Here is a 20,634-nt window from a genome sequence, read left to right as displayed (position 1 = left end):
CGTCTGAGTATTGCCACCAAAGTATTTCTGTCTTTCACTGTCTACCTTCATCTAGCTGTGACTGAAGTTGCCTAAATTGAGAGGGAAAGGAAAAAGAGAAACAATCAGGGTAGCTGGCAATTTCCAGCTGTTCTGGCATTCACACAGAATATAATAATCAAGTCTCCACTTAGTCTGGAGTCTGAACACCGAGCCGTAATGAAGAACCCTCTTCGCACTCCTCAGATTATTTTTTTTTGAATGAGATTTAGCAACTCTTGTCTTTGCACTTCTTCTTCCTTTTATGCAATCCATAGAAGCTGAAGAACCGCTAAAGGCAGCAGCCTTTATAAATACACTTTCTTTTCATTATAAATATACTTTCTTGTGGGACTTCGGATTTTGATTCTCGTGCTTCTCATCGCTGATTCTCTGTGAGGTGGCAGAGTCCCTCTGCGTCACACGCAGCTCTTCCTGACGTAACTGCGAGCTTGCTTTTTGAAAGCTGGCGTTGTAACTGGCAGCAGCTAGAGTGCTAGTTTCTGTTCTTAGACCTGTGCTGTGTGATAGTGGCCTCGTTTCTTGGCCAGGAACCAGGTGGATGGATGAACTTGGAAGATTGGGGCAGGGGAAGAAAGGGCAGGTTGTAAGTTTCCCCTTTTTTTATTTATTTTTTTTCATAGAGGCCACTTTGAATGTTGGGTGTTTTAGACTTCAGTATTTGAGAAGATGGCTGAGATTTATTTGGTTATTCCACATCTAATGGACTTTTTTTTCTCCTTTGTAAGCTTTTCAACATTCATTCTATATAGGCTCATTTCACCGTGAGAAGATGCAGTATGCAGGAGGTCCAATTTCTTTTGGCATGAGAAACTCCTTTTGAATTCGCAGGTGATAGGTTCCCTCCACGTGTGTGTGTATCCTGTCCCCTACAAAATCAGCACCATTAGTAATAATTGCAAGAGTTTATAACAACTCTCTTTTGCTGAACGTGGCACAGAATTTGAACCTATATTTTTATGTTGTGTTTATATAATTGTATCTCCTGAGGATGTCTTTTTTCCCTGTAAGGTCCTATGCTGACGGAAACATCCCAGATTGCATAACACCGTTCTGTGGATGACACCCATTTTCATACCACAGTTATCTGAATTACAAGCTCATATGCTTGAATCTTCCTTTGAGCTACTATCTAAAGAAAGCCTTAATTTTAATGAATTCATTGAAGATTGACTGGTTACTTTTTCTTCTGTGGAGATTAAGGAAAGTAACTTGCTGAATTTTCTACTTATTTTAATGGTTACTTTAGGGAGAGCAGAAGAATTGATTAGGGGTCTGCAAGAATACAAATCCAACCCAGCAGTTTTCAACGTAAGTTAAACTTGTATGTGGAAATAAGAGACAGCAGAGGGCAGTAGTATGGTACGTATGGTAAAGAAGTTCAATTGGCTAATAATCAGGTTGCTCATTTATATGTTCTTTAACTGTTGGTGACTGAATGGTTATCAGAAATGAATTTTGCTCTGAAGCATGTATTCCCCCCAGCCCTGAGATGCAGCGCATGGTCGTTTGCCATTCCATGGAAACAAGCATTAACAATTTTCTACGTTATTGTTTGTGTAATGGAGCCTAAGCCATGAAAGAGCCTTTTCTCGAGTTACATTTCTCTGGTCCATCTGGCTGACAGTGAAAGTTCCTGATCTGGCGTGCTGTTGAGCATGCAGCCAGGATCTTGTAGCGTCTTGGGCTGACCGAGAGCTTGCTGCTTTGCCTAAATAAAAGAACAGATTGAACAGCAGAGTCGACTGGATACAGATCTGAAATGGTTTGTAAAAAGCTCTGATTGTTATCTAGGTTTATTCTACCAGGTAGCGCACTAGTTCTGACCCCAGCAACTGAAAATACTTCCTCACTTTCTCATTGTTCACAGACCTGTACTGGGATGTTGAACTTCCCAGTGCCTGTGTGCTTTCCACTCCTTTTAAAGTTACTTTTTCTAACTAATTTTTCAAACTTTTCTTTTAAAAGCACTTCCACAGTTCTCTATCTCAGCTTTTACTTGCTACTTCAAGAACTCTTCGAGCGTTTGGTCATTCCAGTCTGAGAAATCCAGGAGATGGAAAAACCAAAAAGTCATCTGAAAAACTGACTGTTCTCCTTCAGCTTTGTCTCCTGAAAAAAAAAAAATCCATGTTTTGGGTGGTTTGAATTTGTTTTAACTCTATTTCAGTAAGAAACTAGTATCACCACGGCTTCTATTTGGCCTCTAATGCCCAGAGGCATTTTTCTCCAAAAATATTCGTTTAGAACAAGAGTCATCCAGAGAATTTCTTCTTTTCATCCTATTCTGTGCACCAGCAGCCTCTCAGTTGCTGGAGACATTTGGTAATGAGTTACACAATGATAATGGACTGGGGAAAATGCTTGTTATCAAGATACACTATTGTTGTACTGTGGGTCTGAGGAACGCAGCTAAATGTCGTTGGGGACTTGTAACGCTGCTGTTTCCTTTCAAGTTAGCAGATAAGGTTGGCAAATTTGGCTCGTTCTGGTTTCCAGCAGACAGGCTAATCTCTTTGCAGAATGACACCACTGCAATTGGTGTTGCTGAGCTTTCAAAAGACTGAATTATCCTCTCACAGGCAGTTATCCTTGTGTCTGGGTTGACAAACGCTGAAATTCCCAATGAAGTCTGGATATACATCTCTAGAAGCGTGCTTTGTCGCGCTGTGGCTTATTCTTTTTCCTTGCAGATAACTGCTACTTAAACAATTTTAATAGCAATAAAGCGTCAAAGCTTCCTCAAAAAGCTCATACCTCGCAACATTTTCTGTGTGGATGGCCTCCAGGATTGCTGTAGCATCTTTTACAATAAAAAAAGGGACGGAGAAAACAGTCGTAACCCTTCTAGGTTGTGTTTCCCTTAGAGAACCATCAAAAGACTTGTGTAAGAGGGAGGCATTCTAAAATCCAGACACGGATCCTTTTTGGCCTTAAAGGCACCTTCAAAGATCCCATACATCTCAAACACCGTGAGGGTTATACACGTACTGCAGTGGGTGGGTCATTAATCTTCCCAACCTGGAGACTTGAAATATGAGAGAGAAAAAAAAGACCTGTTCGTTGAGGTGGGTCTTTTAAAGTATTTCTTAGGCTACAAACATAACTTTTAGAACTGTTTTAAGGACACGATAGCTTTGTCATTTCAAATTTAAGTTCTAACTTGTAGGTTAAGTAAAAGAATGGTTAATTTGGGGAGGGGTTGTATGTATTTTGTCCTTTTAAAGAATCTGGTTGTCACTGTGCCATTACAAAAATAATGGCAAAAGCAGGGAGCAGAGCTTCAGAAAGGTTCTTTTCCTCTGTTAGAGTTGTCTGGTTTTCCTTTTCTCAGCCACCTTTTGATAAAGATGCTAACTTTTTATTTTTTTCAGAGTTCCTAATGCCCGATTGGTCTGAGGCTTTGCTTGCCTCGAGTCTCTCCTGGCTGCACGAAGCCAAGACTTAAGAGAGCTAGCCTGTCTTTCTCTGTTTAGAGGATCTTCATGCTCCTAAATGCTGCAGCAAAAAGAACTGTAATTGGAGGAGAAGCAGGGAAGACAGTTGTCAGTGCTGCTGATTTTTCAGATAAGCCCAGTGAGAACCAAACCACTGAATCAGAGTAGAGGAGCAGTGACATGTCAGAGGCAAGACTGACACGAGATAGTTTATATAACTACTCCGCTTTGCACAGGTACTGAGTCGTCCCCTTCTGACCCTCAGGAAGGGGAAATTTTAATTTTACATTTCACAGCCAAGAGCTTCGTTCTGTGCGGTGTTGTTAGGTCATTCTGTAGTCTTTTCTGTAGCCTTAAAAACTATAGCTGGTATATCTTTTTTTGTTGTTGTTGTTGCTAATATGTTTTAATATGCATTCAGAAAAAAACTTATTAGCTTAGAAATATGGTCTGAACTCTTTACTTTGCACTTCCCGTATTTCCAGCAAGCTCATGTTTGTGGCATGCACGCACACATTTCAGCACACTGTTGTGGTTTTATAAGAATTCCAAAATCAGTAATGTGTTTTTTTTTTTTACTGTTAATTTTTGAAGCTTTGTGATACTGCTGATTGCCTTTCACCGTTCCCATTTATAGATGATAATTACAGTGAGTTATTTGTGGCTTGTCCCGAAACCCTTGTGTTGCTAAGAAAAAGAAAAGTGTAAATTACCAAATTTGCAGTTGTCTTTCCAATATTTTTAGAATAAGCTCAGCACAGCAGAGGTGATACAGTTTTGGTAGACCTGCCTACGTGCTGTCCTGACTTGTAAGCATCACCTGTGTGGAATGATGCTTTGGCATCCATTTTGTTCCCTGTTCCTCTGCTGATTCCATCAACAGAGGTCCCAGATGGTGTCACTACACACTTCCAGCCTCTAAAAAAAATTGTTTCAGTCTCATTCCCAGCAGGTTGTCCCCTTTGCCAGGAGAACTGACATAATTTGCTTTTTTCTCTTTAGCATGTTGTGTGTCACTGTTCCTTTTGTTTGGAATTTTGTAGATTGTGCTGCATTTATGTTTTCTTTTTCTTTTTACAGTTCCACAGGAGAATTTATAAAGGAATCCCGTTGCAGTTCAGAGGGCAAGTTTGGTCTTTACTACTTGATGTCCCTAAAATGAAAAAAGAAATGAAAGACTTCTACAATGTGAGTTAAAAGAATTTCTACATAATATACAAATTAATTAAAGAATATCTGGTACTATACCTACAGGTTTTATTAAACTTTTGTTATTATGTAGTGTTTTAAAAAAAATCACATTTTTTTTAGTTAGGGAAAAGGCCATGGATTGGAAAGCACTTTACCAGCTTATTTTTTGGTTCTGTACTGCATGTAATTTATTTGATTTTCTTTCCATTTCCTTTCCCGTCCTCAAATCCTTGCAAAAGCCTTCCTAAAAGCAAAGCAAAACAAAATAAGACGAAATCTTGCTCCCAATAAGAAGGTACAAACCTCTGAAACTACAGCTCTCCTTTGAGGAATTTCTATTAAGCAAGCAGCACCTTTGCTGAATATCAATCAGGAAGAGGAGTTGTGGTATCCTGAAGGGGGTGTGGGTTGATGCCTTCTTCATCTTGTCAGAGCCAGGAGGGCCTCTGACAAAGCAAGCTGTCTACCGTTCTGCCACCTCGTCTCTAAGTGAAGCACGGATAGCCATTCAAAAGCACCGTCTGTTTAGTTCAGTGTATTCTCAGAGGTGTGACTGATGACAGGACGTTAACCCTAGCAAATGCTGCAGGCATAAATTGACCACCTAACCTATTCCTAATTAAAATGTGAAGAAAAAGCTATATGTTAACCCTCAGCCCCCACCCTCACACTGGGTTGCAGTTAAAATCACCTTTGAATTATTCTGGTAATGTTCCTCTAAACTTTTCTCCATTATATCTACTTTTTCTGTGTGTGTGTGTGTGTGTACAACTGATTGCCATCTGAGCTAAGCTTCAGTCCCAAAACTGTAGAGTGAGGTTGATGTGTAGGGTAGTAAGGCAGAAGGGGAACTGAATCTGAAACTTTCTGTCTTTTCCTGTCAGTCTGTCTCTGTGCTAAGGGATTATAGGAAGGCAGATTAGCTAAACAGGAAGGTAATTTAGTATCGTAGAGCATTTGTTTCTTAAAAGGCAGCAAACATTTAAATTCCAGTGGAGAAAAAAATTCAATGTCCAGAGTTTCAAGGAAATGCATCACTGGGTTTGGTTCTTGGAAATTTTTTGTAACGCTCTTTAGGAGCTGAGGCTTTGGGTCTGAGCATACAAGGGATCTTGTAAGGTCATGAAAGAAGATTGATGTTGGCACTGATGTTATCTAAATTTTGGTCTCTGTGATTTTCCTTTCGAATTATTTTTCACTCCTTAGTCTGATGGGCTGCTCTTTCTGACTGTTATATTTTGTTTAACTTCATAAGCAAGACTAGAGGCAAAAAGGGATAAAAGGGATAAAATGGAGTTCACGCTGAGTGATGTTGTTGTGGGAAAGAATAGCGAATATAACTAGAAGCATTTAAAATATGTTAATTCATCTTCAGAGGTTATTAATGCCATTTAGTGCTAAGTGCAAAACAAAAATGTCTTTGTAGACTTTCTTCCATCATTATCCTAGCTTGTTTATTTGTGATAAGCTCATTTAACTGCTGTCTGTTTTTCCCATTTCCTTAAGTGGTATTAACACTCCTTGTTACAGTTCTCACATACAAATTTCACACCTTAAAGTTAGAAGGAAGATGCACGCTTTTGCAGTAGGTCAGACAGCTTTTTACAGTTCTCACTGCAGGGTAGTTACCAATTCTTAATCTTTTGCCCTTTCTGTTTCTCAAACTCTGGGTGTCCACACTAGAGCCTCCCATCATAGCAAGGACTCAGGGTGCTTCTTTTCCTGCAATTCCAACAAATCGTAGGCTCTGGGTTTTTATACCATCTTAAAACTGTAAATTTTCTCTTCTCTACTTCTTTTCTGTCTGGGGGACAAATCATTCTGGATGTTAGTGCTTTAAATTATACTGAAAGGTGCATGAAATTGAGACTGTGATTTGTGTTATGTTGGTTAATGGCTGCTACCAATTGATTCCTTGATTTACAGGTAATTCCTTGTTTGCCTAAAGCTGCTGATTGTATCCAACAGACTGAATGGCTGTTATTGTTGTATGCTTGTCCCTTTATTTTTCTTATTTTTGTCTTTAAATTTCATTTGTTTTCTTGCAACTAGAAGCTGTGGAGTTCTGCCTTATGAATGATAATCCATGATATTCTGTAAAAATACCTTTTCTGACATAATGTTTTGAACATACCATGTTGAATTGAGTTAGAAATGTCTCACAAACTTGACTTTTGGGTACAGAAGTAAGAATGAATGAATGTAAAAGAAAATTGTCATAGGTGTAAAAAAGGATAAGATGACAGTCCAACGTGTGCAGGCTTCCTGAAGTATTCAGTTACAAAACTGGATTTAATTGAAAAACATTAAAGCAAGGGCTGAAGTAGAGCTGTTCTACCACTAAGTTAGAACATAAGGACAGAGGGAATGACTAGAGAAGTGTTTTACTTCTATGCTGTGTGAACGTGATAGACTCTACAGAATTCATATATGTATATGCTTGTTTTCGATATTGTTGTCTTCAGAGTTGCCATTCTATATTAAACATTTTAAATCATGAGATGACAAATACTTCAGTAAAGCTGTACAGTCAGGTAGGTTTCTGCTATTATAAAGCTTGCAATTTTAATCTTCTGTTCTGTACCGTTTTCCTAGGAATTGAAGTGTCAAGCACGAGGGTCTTCACCAGACATTAGGCAAATTGATCTTGATGTAAATCGAACATACAGGGATCATATCATGTTTCGAGACAGATATGGTGTTAAGTAAGTAAATTAAATGTTTTGTTTTGTCTTACAGTTGGTTTCTGATCTGCCTCAAACCTCTTTGATCTGTCCGAGAATGTTGAATGTAAGCTCCAAACTTTCAAAGCAGAGTTGTCTGTGCAATGATGTAACTAATCACCATTATTACTGCAAAACCAGATGGTCACTTCCAGCCAACCAGTGTTTTGGTATTATGTAATAGTCAGTATTATTCCAAAGAAAGCCATTTCTAAACTGGTTGTTACATATTAAAAGAAAAACAAAACCAAAAACTGTCAGAAAGCATGGAAATACCAATCTAATAAATTCAGATTTATTACACAATCAATTTTATTAAACTGTGTATTTCAAAAACAAAATAACTTTTTACATCTGATATCTTTTCTCAGAGTCTTTATCCTTCCTTTGTATTTTATATTCCTTCTCTCCCACTTTCTAACTCAGAACCAAATAGAGCAATATTTTAGATGTGAGCATTTAATTATTTACAAATGTAAGCCTTAATGCTTTTGAATGTCTTCAAAATGTTGTTATTCCTACTGTCATTGGATGAGGAATATTATGCAGCTGTCATCACTAAAAATGCTTAATAGTGAAATAAGTAGCAATACAAACATCAGCATTGTTGCTAGCTTGCCACATCAGCACCCTGCTGAGATGAAGAGGGTGTTTCTTTCCCTTCTGCGACTGTGTTAGTTCACTTTAATCTCTTTTTCTTTCCAAGGCACATTCTACAGTAGTCTGCTATTTTCAGAAAAGCAATACTCAAAGAGTTATGGGCTTTAATGTGATAATAAAAGAAACATTTTCTTATATTATTCTTCCAGGTATTTTGCAGACAAATTCTAAGCAAGCATGGGAAATTTCTGCGATGGCTGCAGCACAGGATGGAGTACAAAGCAGAAATTCCCAAGCTGAGAGCACTGTTCTGTGCAGACCCTGTAGTTTTGATATGTTTCTGCAGAGCTATCTATACTTGAGCTGACATGCCTTGCCTCTCAGTAGTACCGACACGATGACAAGCAAAAATGGCTGTCTTGCTTCTGGGCCTCAGTTAGTTTTTATGGACACATTTTAAGTTTAAGCAGAAGCTCACTACCCCATCAGTTTGGGGTTAACAGAGGCAGAGCCAGCTCCAGTTCCTATGGCTGTGTTGTAAGCGTGTCCTCAGAGTCCACAGAAAAGCCTTTGGCTGCATGAGGCAATTTCACACTTGGAATAGATCTTGGAATTACTGGACATGTATTATGCATTTCTAGTGATGGCGATGAAAATTCAGAAGTCTTGCTATATAGCAATGAAATAAAGTCTCCCAGGCAAATCAATAGCTCGTCTGACTTCTCAGTAGACTGTACATTTTGAAGGGTCATTCTTTTGCAGGTCTTTAGGGGTATCATCTAGTGTAAATATTTCTGAAATTGCCATTATTTTATGTATCTTACTGTGAATGAGATTGTGCTCTTATATTTGATTTCACACGGTCCAAATTCCCTTAACTGGTGACAGAAGATTTGTGTACTGTTTGGGACCTAACTATTAATTTTCATTTTATCCTTGTAAAATAATTCTCAGGTTTAATATCTAGGACTTTAGGTTATACTTTCCTTTGGTTACTGAAAACTGGGTAAGCTCCAGTTTTTGCAAGAGGGTGAACAAAAATGCCTTAATCTAGATATTTTGGTAAAATTCTTCAAGTGTGCATCCTCTTTCCCAATGGAAAATACTCAGCTTTTTGCTTAAGCTTTTCTTTTACAACCAGGTGGCTTCTGTTTCTAGGCACTTGATCAGTGACAGGCAGAGGGAATTTCGCTGGGCACAGAAGACAGCGTGCAGAACTCAGCAGTTAAATTTTATCAGTTGTAGTTGAAAGTAGGCATTCCCGTTTCCAAGTTCCCTTCACAACAAATCACAGAAAGTAGGTGTGAATTGAAAAAAGGGAAAAAAAAAAGAATTCTTCACCATTACTCTGATGTCTCAATTTGAGACAGGTGCAGTTCATATATTTTTGTCCTACTACTCTAACAATTTAGTACAAGATGCCTTTATCTGTTTATACAGAAAGCAAGAGACCTATACAAAGCTGTTTACATACTTCAAAGTTAGAATTACAGAGATCAGTATGCTCTGGAGGACTGAGCCATAGGATGGAGAGTCAGAGTAGGAATTGTTTTTCTTCAGTTTGACAGAAAGCAGTCACAAAAGCAGCTTTTAATTTGGGTGCCAAGATTAAGACACCTTTGTGCCTGCTTTGTGCATTTCAATTGTTGTACATAACTGTTTGCAATCAGTAACAGCTGTTAGCGTTCTGCAAACAGAAATCAGCTGTGGGGTGTTTAAAGTTTGTCATTGAGGATAAATCCATTTGAAAGGAATCCCATCTTATGTTTCACTTTTCCCTATTTGTAAAAATAATGGTCTGATACCATTGTCTCCTCCAAGTATTGTAGGTATATTTTTGAAATCTTTCAATGTGCAAAAATCAGGAAAGTGCCAAATATAATGTTTGGTTTACCATCAGAAGCACACAGCACTTTAAAGTTGGTTTTTGTCCTGCTCTTTAGTGCTAGATGAGTTAAATTGGAGAAACGGGTTTCCAAAACATAGTTCACTGATTTTATGTGTTTCTGTTTTTACAAAAACCAATATTATTGCATTTTCCTTTTCTACTTATTTCTCCAGGCAACAATCTTTATTCCACGTTTTAGCTGCGTATTCCATATATAATACGGTAAGTTGTGTACTTTCACACTTGGTTTCTCTGAACATGCTGTAAGATAATTTGCAATTCTGTATCCTCTTTCTCCCTCAAAAAAAAACAACATTTCAGAGACCTTTGGAAGTACAGAAAAATACGTGATTTGTCTGTTGACATGTTTTGAGCTACTGAAGTTAAAATGAAACAAAACATCTTGATTATGAGTAGCTTACTGGGCAGACTGAACAGTGCACACACTTTGACTGCAATTAAGTATTGTGTCTAATAAGAAAAATGAATTTGTGCTGGGGTTTTATACTACTGATATTTTCCCCCATTGTATTATATGCCTCCAATTAAGATCGTGAATAATGGGAGGGAAAACACGCTGCAGAAAGGTTGGTGTAAGCAGGCATAGTTCATAGCCTGGAGGGTTCTAACAAATGGAAAATTTAAAGGTTGCATCTTCTTTACTTAAGCCCTCTTTTAGGTATGCTCCAATGCATGTGTCAAAGTACATTCTGGTACTAAATTTGGTCTTGGCTGTAATCCTGAATGAGGATTACTTGAAGTGGAGTTTATAGACCATATCGTAAGGGTTAGAAACTTACGTGTTTTGTAATGTCTTTTGGCTGCGTGCTAAAAAGAGAAGAAAGAGAAATGCAATCATGTCCACATTTAACCTTGTTTTATGCACTACCTCCTGCCTTCACTGTGCCCATTTTGATCATTTTTGTACATCTTTCATTTTACATCCATCACCAACTCTCTACAATTCAACATGAAAATACATAAACTTAAGAGTAAGGAAGTGAAGTTAAGCACTAATTAAATACCACTTAATTTCATTTTTCAAAGTTCTAGGAAATGTGGCTTTTCTTTCTTGTTTGTTTGTTTCCTCACAGTTCCTCAGCCCATAAATGAATTTTCATTGCTAGAATTTGTCGTCTTTCACTTACTGAGTCACCTTAAGCTTTTCATTGCAAGTGTCAAACACTGAGAAATAAAACTCTGGAAGGAGGAACTTCCTTTATATGTCTTTGGTGGAACATTGGATTAATATCTTCAAATTGCATGAAAAATATTGCTTAAAATCAACTGTTACAATATAGGTGATGGGAATAGTGCAGCGAGTTTTTAATTTGCTTTTATGTTGCATTTTTTTAATGTATCACAGTTCTTATGCTTTGGTTTTATCTCTAGAGCAAAGTTCTTTTTAAGAAGATTTAAATTTGAAAACCCTTATTCAACTATTAATTCATTCTTCTTACAAGTATTTTATCAGTGGGGCTACCTGAGCAGTGGGATGATAGTGACAATTGGTTCCTGCCATAAAAGTCAAAATTAATAGCAGAAGGGATGCTCAAATTTATCTTTGGAACAAGATTTCTTTTTCTTCACATTTAATAGCATGTTGCTGCTATGCTTGAGCAGGTTTATAGTTATAGGTCACCCCTGAAAACTCCTGTGTTATCAAATGGTGCCTGGACTGTAAACAAACCAAAACAACTTCCTCTGTTCCAGAGGCGAATTGCAACTAAATGGAAACTACATCCGTTCTGAGAATAAGGTGATCTAATTACTTGAAATTGTTAATATTAAAGCTGATTCTGTGCATCAGTAAAGAGTCCTAATGACCAATCCAAACTTAGAATTTACTTTTCAGATTGATGGTTGTATGTCATCCTTTCTATCTATCAGTATTTTAAATATTTAAAAGTTAAATGTTTGTGTTGGCACCATGATTAGAGAATGTATACCATCAGGGCAGGCAGTTTCTTTGCTACCCTAGCTGAAGGAAAACTTAACAGCTCATAGGTGGGGGCTTTTGCTTTCAGGATTTTAATATTTCTCATTTTCTAATTTTCAGGAAGTTGGATACTGTCAGGGAATGAGCCAGATCACAGCTTTACTCCTTATGTACATGAATGAAGAAGATGCCTTCTGGGCCTTGGTGAAACTGCTCTCGGGTCCGAAGCATGCTATGCATGGTACGGAGTGTCACATCACTTAGTATATATTAGGTTTCAACCAACCCTATTTAAATTGTAAATTATTTGAAAATGGAACTATGCTGTTCTATGTATATGTTCAAAACAAGACATAACTGGAGCTTCATCCTGGGGTGCCACTGGATGTTACAGAAGCTCACTCATACTTTTAAGTAATTGCTTTTGTATGGGGTATCTTTCAAATAGTTCTTGATGAAAATCAGATGTTGCCTTTCTTAATCTCTTAAGGAAATGTAGCTAGTTGAAAGCTGGTTACGTAAATGTCTGTATAGCAAAGTAATACTAGCCGAAACCCAATGCAGAATGTGTTAAATAGCATTGTGGCTATGCTATCACTTGGCATGACAGGAATCTGTAGATTAATATATATATATAAATAAACACTATCATAGAATCATAGAATGGCTCGGATTGGAAGGGACCTTAAAGATCACCTGGTTCCAACCCCCCTGCCCTAGGCAGGGATGCCACCCACTAGATCAGTTTGGCCAAGGCCCCATCCAACCTGGCCTTGAACACCTCCAGGGATGGGGCAGCCACAGCTTCTCTGGGCAACCTGTGCCAGTGCCTCACCACCCTTACAGTGAAGAATTTCTTCCTAATGTCTAATGTAAATCTATCCTCTTTTAGTTTAAGACCACCAGTGAAGACCAAGGCCAAGTAGTTTTTAAGTACCTCAGCCTTCTCCACGTCTGTTGTTACCAGTTCTCCATCTTCATCTGTCAGAGGCACCACCCTAGCCTTTCTTTTGCAGCCAGTGTAGTTGTAGAACCCCTTCTTGTTATTCTTTGCATCCCTCGCCAAGTTTAGTTCTGTCAGTGCGTTGGCTTTCCTGATCCCATCCTTGCACATCCAGACAGCGTTTCTGTACTCTTCTCAGGGCACCCCGCCCTGTTTCCACCGTCTGTGCATTTCCTCCTTTTGCCTCAGTTTGACCAGCAGGTCCTTGTTCAGCCATGCCAGTTTCCTACCTTCCTTGTTTAATTTATTACGTATGGAAATAGAGAGCTCTTGTGCTCCAAGGAAAATATCCTTAAAGAGTTGCTGGCTCTGATCAGATCCTCTGCCCCTAAGGACCGTGTCCCATGGGATTTCATCCACTAATTCTTTGAACAGCTGGAAGTTCACTTTTCTAAAATTCAGGGTATGACTTTGCTCTTAGCCAGGCCCATATCCCTCGAGATCACAAACTCAACCAGGGCGTGAGCACTGCAATTTAGGCTTCCTCCAGTCTTAACCTCTTTAATGAGCTCTTCTGCACTGGTCAGCACCAGGTCCAGTAACACCTCTCCTCTGGTTGGTTTGTCTAATACCTGGATGAGGAATTTGTCCTCAGTGCACTCCAGGAGTCACCTGGATTGCTTACTGCCTGCCATGTGGCTTTCCCTGCAAACATCTGGATGGTTGAAATCCCCCAGGAGTATGAGAGCCTGTGAGCGCGATGCTTCTTGGAGTTGGAGCAAGAAGGCCTCATCCACAGGCTCCCCTCGATCAGGCAGCCTGTAATAGACCCCAACCACAAGACGTCCTTTGGTCCTCCTTCATTTTTACCCACAGGCTCTCATCCCGCTCTTAGCTGTTTCTCAGAGGGAACTCTTCGCAATCTATCCATTTCTTTACAAAGGGGACGATGCCCCCACCCTTCCTTTCCTGCCTGTCTCTCCTGCGAAGCTTGCAGCCCTCCACTGCAATGTTCCAGCGGTGTGATTCATCCCACCACGGTGCTGTGGTAGCAATTAGATCATAGTTTTCTAATTGCACCGTGGCTTCCAACTCCTCCTGCTTGTTTCCTGCTGTGAGCATTAATCTCGAGTTTCTTGGTTTTCTCTTTGCCTCACACAGCATTTCCTGCTCTTACTGTCTTGTTACTTTTGTGTTATTGGTTGTTCTCTCTTTCCACGTGAAATTTAGTATGCCCTGTGCATATTGCCTGCCCAAAGGGACAGAACAACTCTAGGAATTCCAGCATCTGTCATTAATGACACAGGGATTCAGAAAGCTGTATCTCTTGGGAGCTTGAAAAAAAAAAGAATATCTAGAATTCGGGATTTTTAACGTTCCCAGCAGGTTCTGGTTCCTTTTCCCTGCTTAAGACTTTCGCATGCCATCCTATTTTGTTCAGAGTTCTTGGCGTCCAGCACTGTCTTCCATATGGGAATTTAACTTGTGTTTAGTATGGCCTTATTGTCTCCGGGCACTTTCAAGAAGTCTTAATAAACTGTTGAACCTACAGTACTCTGTCAAGCTTTCTGCTTCCAAGGTGTTTGAAAATAGGTTTATTAGTGGTTTTTTTTTCCTTTTCTAAGTTCTTTTTGGAGGGAAGCTTACTTGTTTTTATGCTGCTGGTGTTTGATCATTTCTGTTTTTCTGATTTGAACGTTAACTTCAACTTTTCAAAAGATTTTCTTTGAATGGTCTTTTATCCTGCGGTGTAGCTGTGTTTTACATTTCTCAAGTTTTCTGAGTAGTATTATGATTTTGATCTGAGCCTTTCTCTTACCTTTCATGAAAACAAGTTGAAGAGGATCTTAGTGCTTTACTTTTCTAGTATATTATCCATAAAACTACTCAAGATTTTATATATGCCCTTAGTTTCATTTGTGTTAGCAAGCTGTCCTTACTTTATGCTGTAAATTCATGATATTTGCCTTGATAGGATACCCCTTGTCTGTCTTTATGACCTTTTCTTCTGTGCAGGCATTTCTAGTAGCTGCCTATATTCTTTGCTTTTCTACCATTAATTTGCAGGGCATATTCCTGATTTCTGTCTTTGTGCTTTTAGAAGTTTTAGGGTTTCCTGTTTTCTTAAAAAATAATTATAATTTTGGTTTCTGCAAATCCACATGAAGTAGACAAGTGTAGGATTGAAGCAAACTGAAATCATCTACCATTATTAATCTAATAATAGTCACTAAGCAAAGGTGTTGATGTTTCACTGTAGTCACTTAGGCAGGAGTATGTGTGTATCCATACATGGACATAATAATATTGCTATGAATATCTGTTCAGATCCAGTGGTCTATAGAAGAGTAGTGTTCTCAGAGCTCTGAATGTCTTTTTTTGTCTTATATTGCTGTCATTTTTATAGTACATAAACCTGTTACATGCTCAAATTCTTCTTTTAGGTTTTTTTATTCCTGGTTTTCCAAAACTGTTGAGGTTTCAAGAACATCATGACAAAATACTGAAAAAATTTTTGTCCAAACTTAAGCAGCATTTGGTATGTACTTATAGCACAATAAATGGAATACTATTTTACAGCTTGCTACCTTATTTTTAATCTCCATTTAAAAAGTTCTTATAAGAGGAGTTGATGGTCCTTTTAAAATTTGGGCGTAGTAGTATTTTCTCAAAGGTAAATGTTGCACAGCATCTCTTCTAGTGCTCTTATAGAAGAAATAACACTTTATTTTTTATTAATTTTGGCTGTATTTATTCTAAACAAAGAATAACGGCCATATTTTATTTTTCTAGTGGGAAGAAAATGCCCTTCTATTAGTCATAAAGAATTTTCTTTTACAGTCTCGTTAGGTCTGCAAGAATCCTTCTCCATATCTTAAACAGTAGTGTAAGAGCTGCTCAGCCGCAGCAACATCTTCAAAGAGATCACTTTGAAGAGAGCTGTTTACAAACATTGCCTTCCCAGGACTATATTATTTTCTGGTTTGATATTTTTATCTCCCTAAGGAAAAAAAAAACACCAAAAATTTGAGAGCAACCTAGCACCTTGGCAATGATGAATAGCATCTAATGTGTGCCTCATGTCTTGTAAACTAGAATTTAATGTCTTTTTTAACAACATGCTGTAAGACTAGCTCATGACATGGAATTAGGCAGATCTGGTTAAAAAAAAATATGTTAAGAGGTCAAGCCAAAATTAGTCATAGAAGACAATCTTGTACTTTTTTTAAAAGCAAAAATCCTTTAGCAAATCCTTGCAAAAATTTTAAAACAACAACAAGAAAGAGCAGTTCTGTAACTGACTTGGCTCTGAAATGAAAGTTGTAATTTTAATTTTAAAAGCACATGATGATGATTCTTGTCAAGAAATGCTGTAGTACTCTGATCTTTGAGGTTTTCGTATTTCAGAAACACAATATATAGCAGTCCCAAGATTGGTTGATAATGTAATGTGAATGCTGAAAGGCCTGTATACTAACTGAAAATGCAAAAATAATTTGATGTGATTGAGGTGATATAGATTATGGCTGGCATAGTATCCAGTTTTGTATATTGCTTATATATCCCTTATTACTGCATTTAATAATACAGGAGAACTTTTGTTTGTGAATATTTTTAAAACTTTTGTGTTTTTTACAGGACTCCCAGGAGATGTCCACAAGCTTTTACACAACAAAATGGTTTTTCCAATGTTTCCTTGATCGTGTGAGTATACTTTCCATTTTCTACAACTTCTATTTCTAATTCTGGGTTGGGACAGACTGTTTTCACACTGTTGCTTGATTCTTTCGTTGCAGACTCCCTTTACATTAAGCCTCAGGTTATGGGATATCTACATACTTGAAGGAGAGCGGGTTCTCACCGCTATGTCGTACACAATTATGAAGCTACACAGAAGTAAGAAATCTCTCAAATATTTGAATGCTAAACATACATTCATCTGGTTTCGTTCTTATTTTGTGTAGCCTTTGTGTTAAAATCTTAGTTTCCTGTTTGCTTTATGCTATTTATTACAAGTGTCTTTCTCTCCTCATGAACAAAAAGAGCAAAATCTTTCCTTTATTAATGTGTGTGATTGCCAGCGAAAAATTGTATCATCTTGGCAGTGGGCTTCTAGATGGTGTTACAGTTGCCTAAAAATCATAATTATGTTAAATGATTAGACAAGTACCGTTGCATATAGGACTTTAAAAACTTACATATTTTTCTGTATTTGTATTTGAATGCAAGTAACTCAGAAATAAAATATCTATTACAGAAAGAAAGTTAATTAAGCATCAACATAGGTTGAGCTGTGGTGCTGATTAAAAAATGGGGAAAAAAATCTAGTTCCATGGCTTAGAAATGGCTTTCTAGCCACTACAGGATTTCATTTAATAAAATAGTGCTAAAAGAATCCAGAAAAGGTGATGTCTTGTGCCCCTAAATACCTGAAACTCTATCAGCAAACAATTCAGCAATGAAGAATCATCAGTGTATATCTCATTTTTATACTGTTGTTTGTCCAAGAATTTCATTAAAATTCAGCTTTTCTGTAGTTTAGATGGCCTTTTCTTCCATCTCTTGCCTACAGGGAAAATAAGATAGGACTTTTGAACAGAATTGTCCAAAGTATTTATGCCTGCATGGTTTCCCACAGTGGTTTAGCACATTAAGCTCCAATTTTGAAGATCCGTGTTACCTTCTAAATATTCTTGGGCATTTCTCAGGATGATGCCTTGTAGCTCAAGTTTGACACCATATTCCTGTGGGACTTTGGCTTTTTTATTTTACAGAAAGTCATGTAAATTCAGAGGTTAACATGGAGCTCTTTGCAGAATTGGAGTTTTGTTTGCTAGTTTATCCTCCTTAAACCGTAGTAATGCTGGATCATTGTCTCTCTGCGGCGTGTTCATTAGCTTGTTCGTAAACAGCTTTGAAAAATGTTATATTTCTTAATTGTACTTAGAACAGCTAAACATTTGGAGGCAAATTGTTAGGCTTAGCATTTTGATTTATTGTCTTTATTTGCAAATAGACATCTGCTTGACTTTTTTTTTTGCATTCGCTATTCTTCTTATGGGACGACCTGAGGAAAACTTCTGAGTGGAGGTTTGCTTTCTTAGCAAGTACGTAGCAACTTCCTCCATGATCAAAACACCAAGAGTTATTTTATGGCAACAGAGAAGAGATGAGAGGACTGGCAGAGAAGTTGACAGAAGAAGGATTCTGATTTATTTTCCGGTCTTTACTTTTATTGTTATCTGCCATTAAAAACATTGAATGTATAGCTGTGCATTCCAAGTTCCATTGTGTAATACGTGTCAAGAGAATTTTTCTTACAAAAGCATTTTTGATGGTTTGTGTATAGAAGTTGAGTATTCTGGAACTTTTGATGGCATATGTAGGCTTAAAGTAACAGTATGGGTATGGGGTTACAGCCTTGCAAGCAAAATATGTTTGCATGGGAAACATGGCCTTACAGCTATGTAAAAAGGGGAAAAAATCTGATAACTGTAAAATGACTTTCAAAATATAACCTGAATTAATCAAAGCAGCAAAAAATGCCTGAAGCATTGGTACTAAAGTGTGAACTGCCACAATCATTTCATTCGAAGTTTAATTCAGTTGTGAATCAGAATACCTTAAATGTCAATTTTTAAACTGTTTTACTGCTTTCAAAGCTTTTAAACAGAGAGATGATGTATATTGTAAAGGTCTATGCCAGTGTTGTGTAAGTCGGTGATGCAGGCTGAAAAATAAAGACCTGAAACTATTAGATATAACATAAGGGGATGAAGGCAGGTGACTTGCAGTTAGTTGTGTGAAGATGCCCCTTTTTGGGAAACATTGTTCCTAGTAGAGAATGATAAGTAGAAATCACTTACATAAAGTTGCAAGTGAATTTGTGATGCATTCTATAGATTTTTAATGTAGAATTCTATTTCCTGCTTAACTAATAAGCCTTTTTCATTCTACTTTGACAACAAGAACATCTGATATTGTAGGTACATTTCTGAAGTTTAATGTTCATAATCACAAGATATTTTTATTCATAATACTACTTTCTTCTTGTAGAGCATCTGATGAAATTACAAATGGAAGAGCTTGTAGAATTTCTGCAGGAGACTCTAGCTAAGGATTTCTTCTATGAAGATGACTTTGTAATAGAGCAGCTCCAAAATTCTATATCAGAATTGAAACGAGCGAAGCTGGATTTACCAGTAGCTGGTAAGATACTTGTACACATACAGTTTTAGATACTTGGAGCTTTTCACACAGTGCCCTTTTTTAAAATGTTAAATCATGCTGTTAAAGACTATGGAAATGGTGGTCTCTTCATCACTGCATAGTTATTTCTTCCAAAATATTTTACCGTTTAAAATCAACACTCTCCATTTTATGAGTTTGCTTTTTTTGCTAATGGCAAAGCACTTTAAAACACACCAGGTTCTGATAATTTTATTAATTTGGTTTTATAAAATGGAAATATCCGTAAGATAGAAGATTAAATATCAGGGTTTCCAACTGTTTGAAGCAACACTGTTGTCTGAGAATACAAATTGTTTTGTAGCTTGAATAGTAGCTATGGAACAAATGTCAGGCCAAATAGTTTCTTCTATTGGTCCAATCCATTTTTTTTAAATTTCTTTGCAGGTGATAAACCCTCTTGCTGTTTAACTGAATTATTTTCTTCACTTCTTCTCAGCCTTTGTGTTCATGCATTTCAGTTGCAGAGCAGAGACTTGTTTCTCAGGACACTACATAAGAAGTGTCTATGGGGTCTCTTCTTCCTGTTCAGAGATTCTTTTCTATTACTGCCCTGACAATATTTAAATTAAATTTTCTTGTGATTATTCTTAGTTCTTTTTTTATCCTTGCTAATTTGTAAAATAGTATGTGAGAAAGAAACATGCCTTAAAATTTTAAAAAATATGGCAAAAACGGCCTTAACGTAACTTTATTAAGTTGTTGTGGTTAGCTTACAGAAGTTCAGAAATGTCAGAATAAAGGTTGCCTATGTAGCCTTGTTGTGATAATGTAATCTTGAAGCTCTTCTGTTACATAACTTCATTTTTCTCTTCCTGTAGACCTTATTTATTGTGTGCAGTATTGGGCTGTTTCAGGGCTCCTCATCACAAATAGGTACCTGTTCTAGTTCTTCAGCAGATCTGTCTCTCAGGCATGCAGTCAGACACTTTGTGTGTCTGTTTCCCATCATCTTGGCTTCTTGTCCCAGTTTCTCTTGTTCCCGCTGTCATGATTTCCCTCATTCTGACATTTCTCCCAGCACACTTTATCCCACCCACCATAGGTCTAAGTCTTGTTCTCACTTATCTCATCTGCTCAGTTTTCTTGTTTCTTCTAATCCACACGCTCCATATTCAGTTAGTCGGCAGCTCTTCTCCGTGTTACTGCTTGTGCTGCTTCTTCCCCTTTCGAATCACAGCCTTCCCATCCTGCTTTCTCCGCATCCTTTTTCCCCAAGCTAGGTTGCAGCATTTTCTTATTCTTCAGAGCAAGTTGCCCTTTTCAGTGCCACTCTTCAGTTGTCTGCTTTGTCGGACATCTGGTCTCAGATAGTGCTTGATCACGGTGGCTGGATGTGGGTAAATATGTTAATGGACAACTTTGTCTTTTAGCATCAATTCCTCTCCATCATGCTAGAAGAAGATAGGATCATCAGAGTGCTCTGTTACATTTTAAATACTGCATTATCCGTGATTGTGTGTGAAGATTTTTTGCCCTCTTTCAGAAACTCAATGTACTTGTAGTTGGGTAGGTTTTTCATGGATGTGGTAAAGCAAATTTTACCAGTGAGGAGTTTATTTTCCTCTTGAAAAGTGGAAAAAGTGTGGTACTGGAAGAATTATGAAAGATTTTGTTGTTTGCTA

The 20,634-nt window shown here is 37.6% G+C and overlaps 1 protein-coding gene across 4 annotated transcripts in view; it reads left to right on the top strand.

Moving 5' to 3' along the window:
* Positions 1–20,634, top strand: part of USP6NL (USP6 N-terminal like) — a 117,933-nt gene that overhangs the window by 85,414 nt on the left and 11,885 nt on the right. For all 4 annotated transcript variants that reach the window (XM_035549318.2, XM_035549317.1, XM_035549320.2 and 1 more), the window contains 8 exons: positions 4,557–4,664; positions 7,263–7,372; positions 10,052–10,100; positions 11,938–12,058; positions 15,205–15,299; positions 16,400–16,465; positions 16,558–16,657; positions 18,818–18,970. In XM_035549318.2, the coding sequence (XP_035405211.1) occupies positions 4,557–4,664; positions 7,263–7,372; positions 10,052–10,100; positions 11,938–12,058; positions 15,205–15,299; positions 16,400–16,465; positions 16,558–16,657; positions 18,818–18,970 (802 nt within the window). The remainder of the gene's footprint in view (positions 1–4,556; positions 4,665–7,262; positions 7,373–10,051; positions 10,101–11,937; positions 12,059–15,204; positions 15,300–16,399; positions 16,466–16,557; positions 16,658–18,817; positions 18,971–20,634) is intronic.

This window comes from Cygnus atratus, chromosome 1, assembly GCF_013377495.2.
Source record: "Cygnus atratus isolate AKBS03 ecotype Queensland, Australia chromosome 1, CAtr_DNAZoo_HiC_assembly, whole genome shotgun sequence".
Lineage (NCBI taxonomy): Eukaryota > Metazoa > Chordata > Aves > Anseriformes > Anatidae > Cygnus > Cygnus atratus.
Note: the sequence above shows the minus strand (reverse complement) of the source record. Positions and strands in the feature narration are given on the sequence as shown.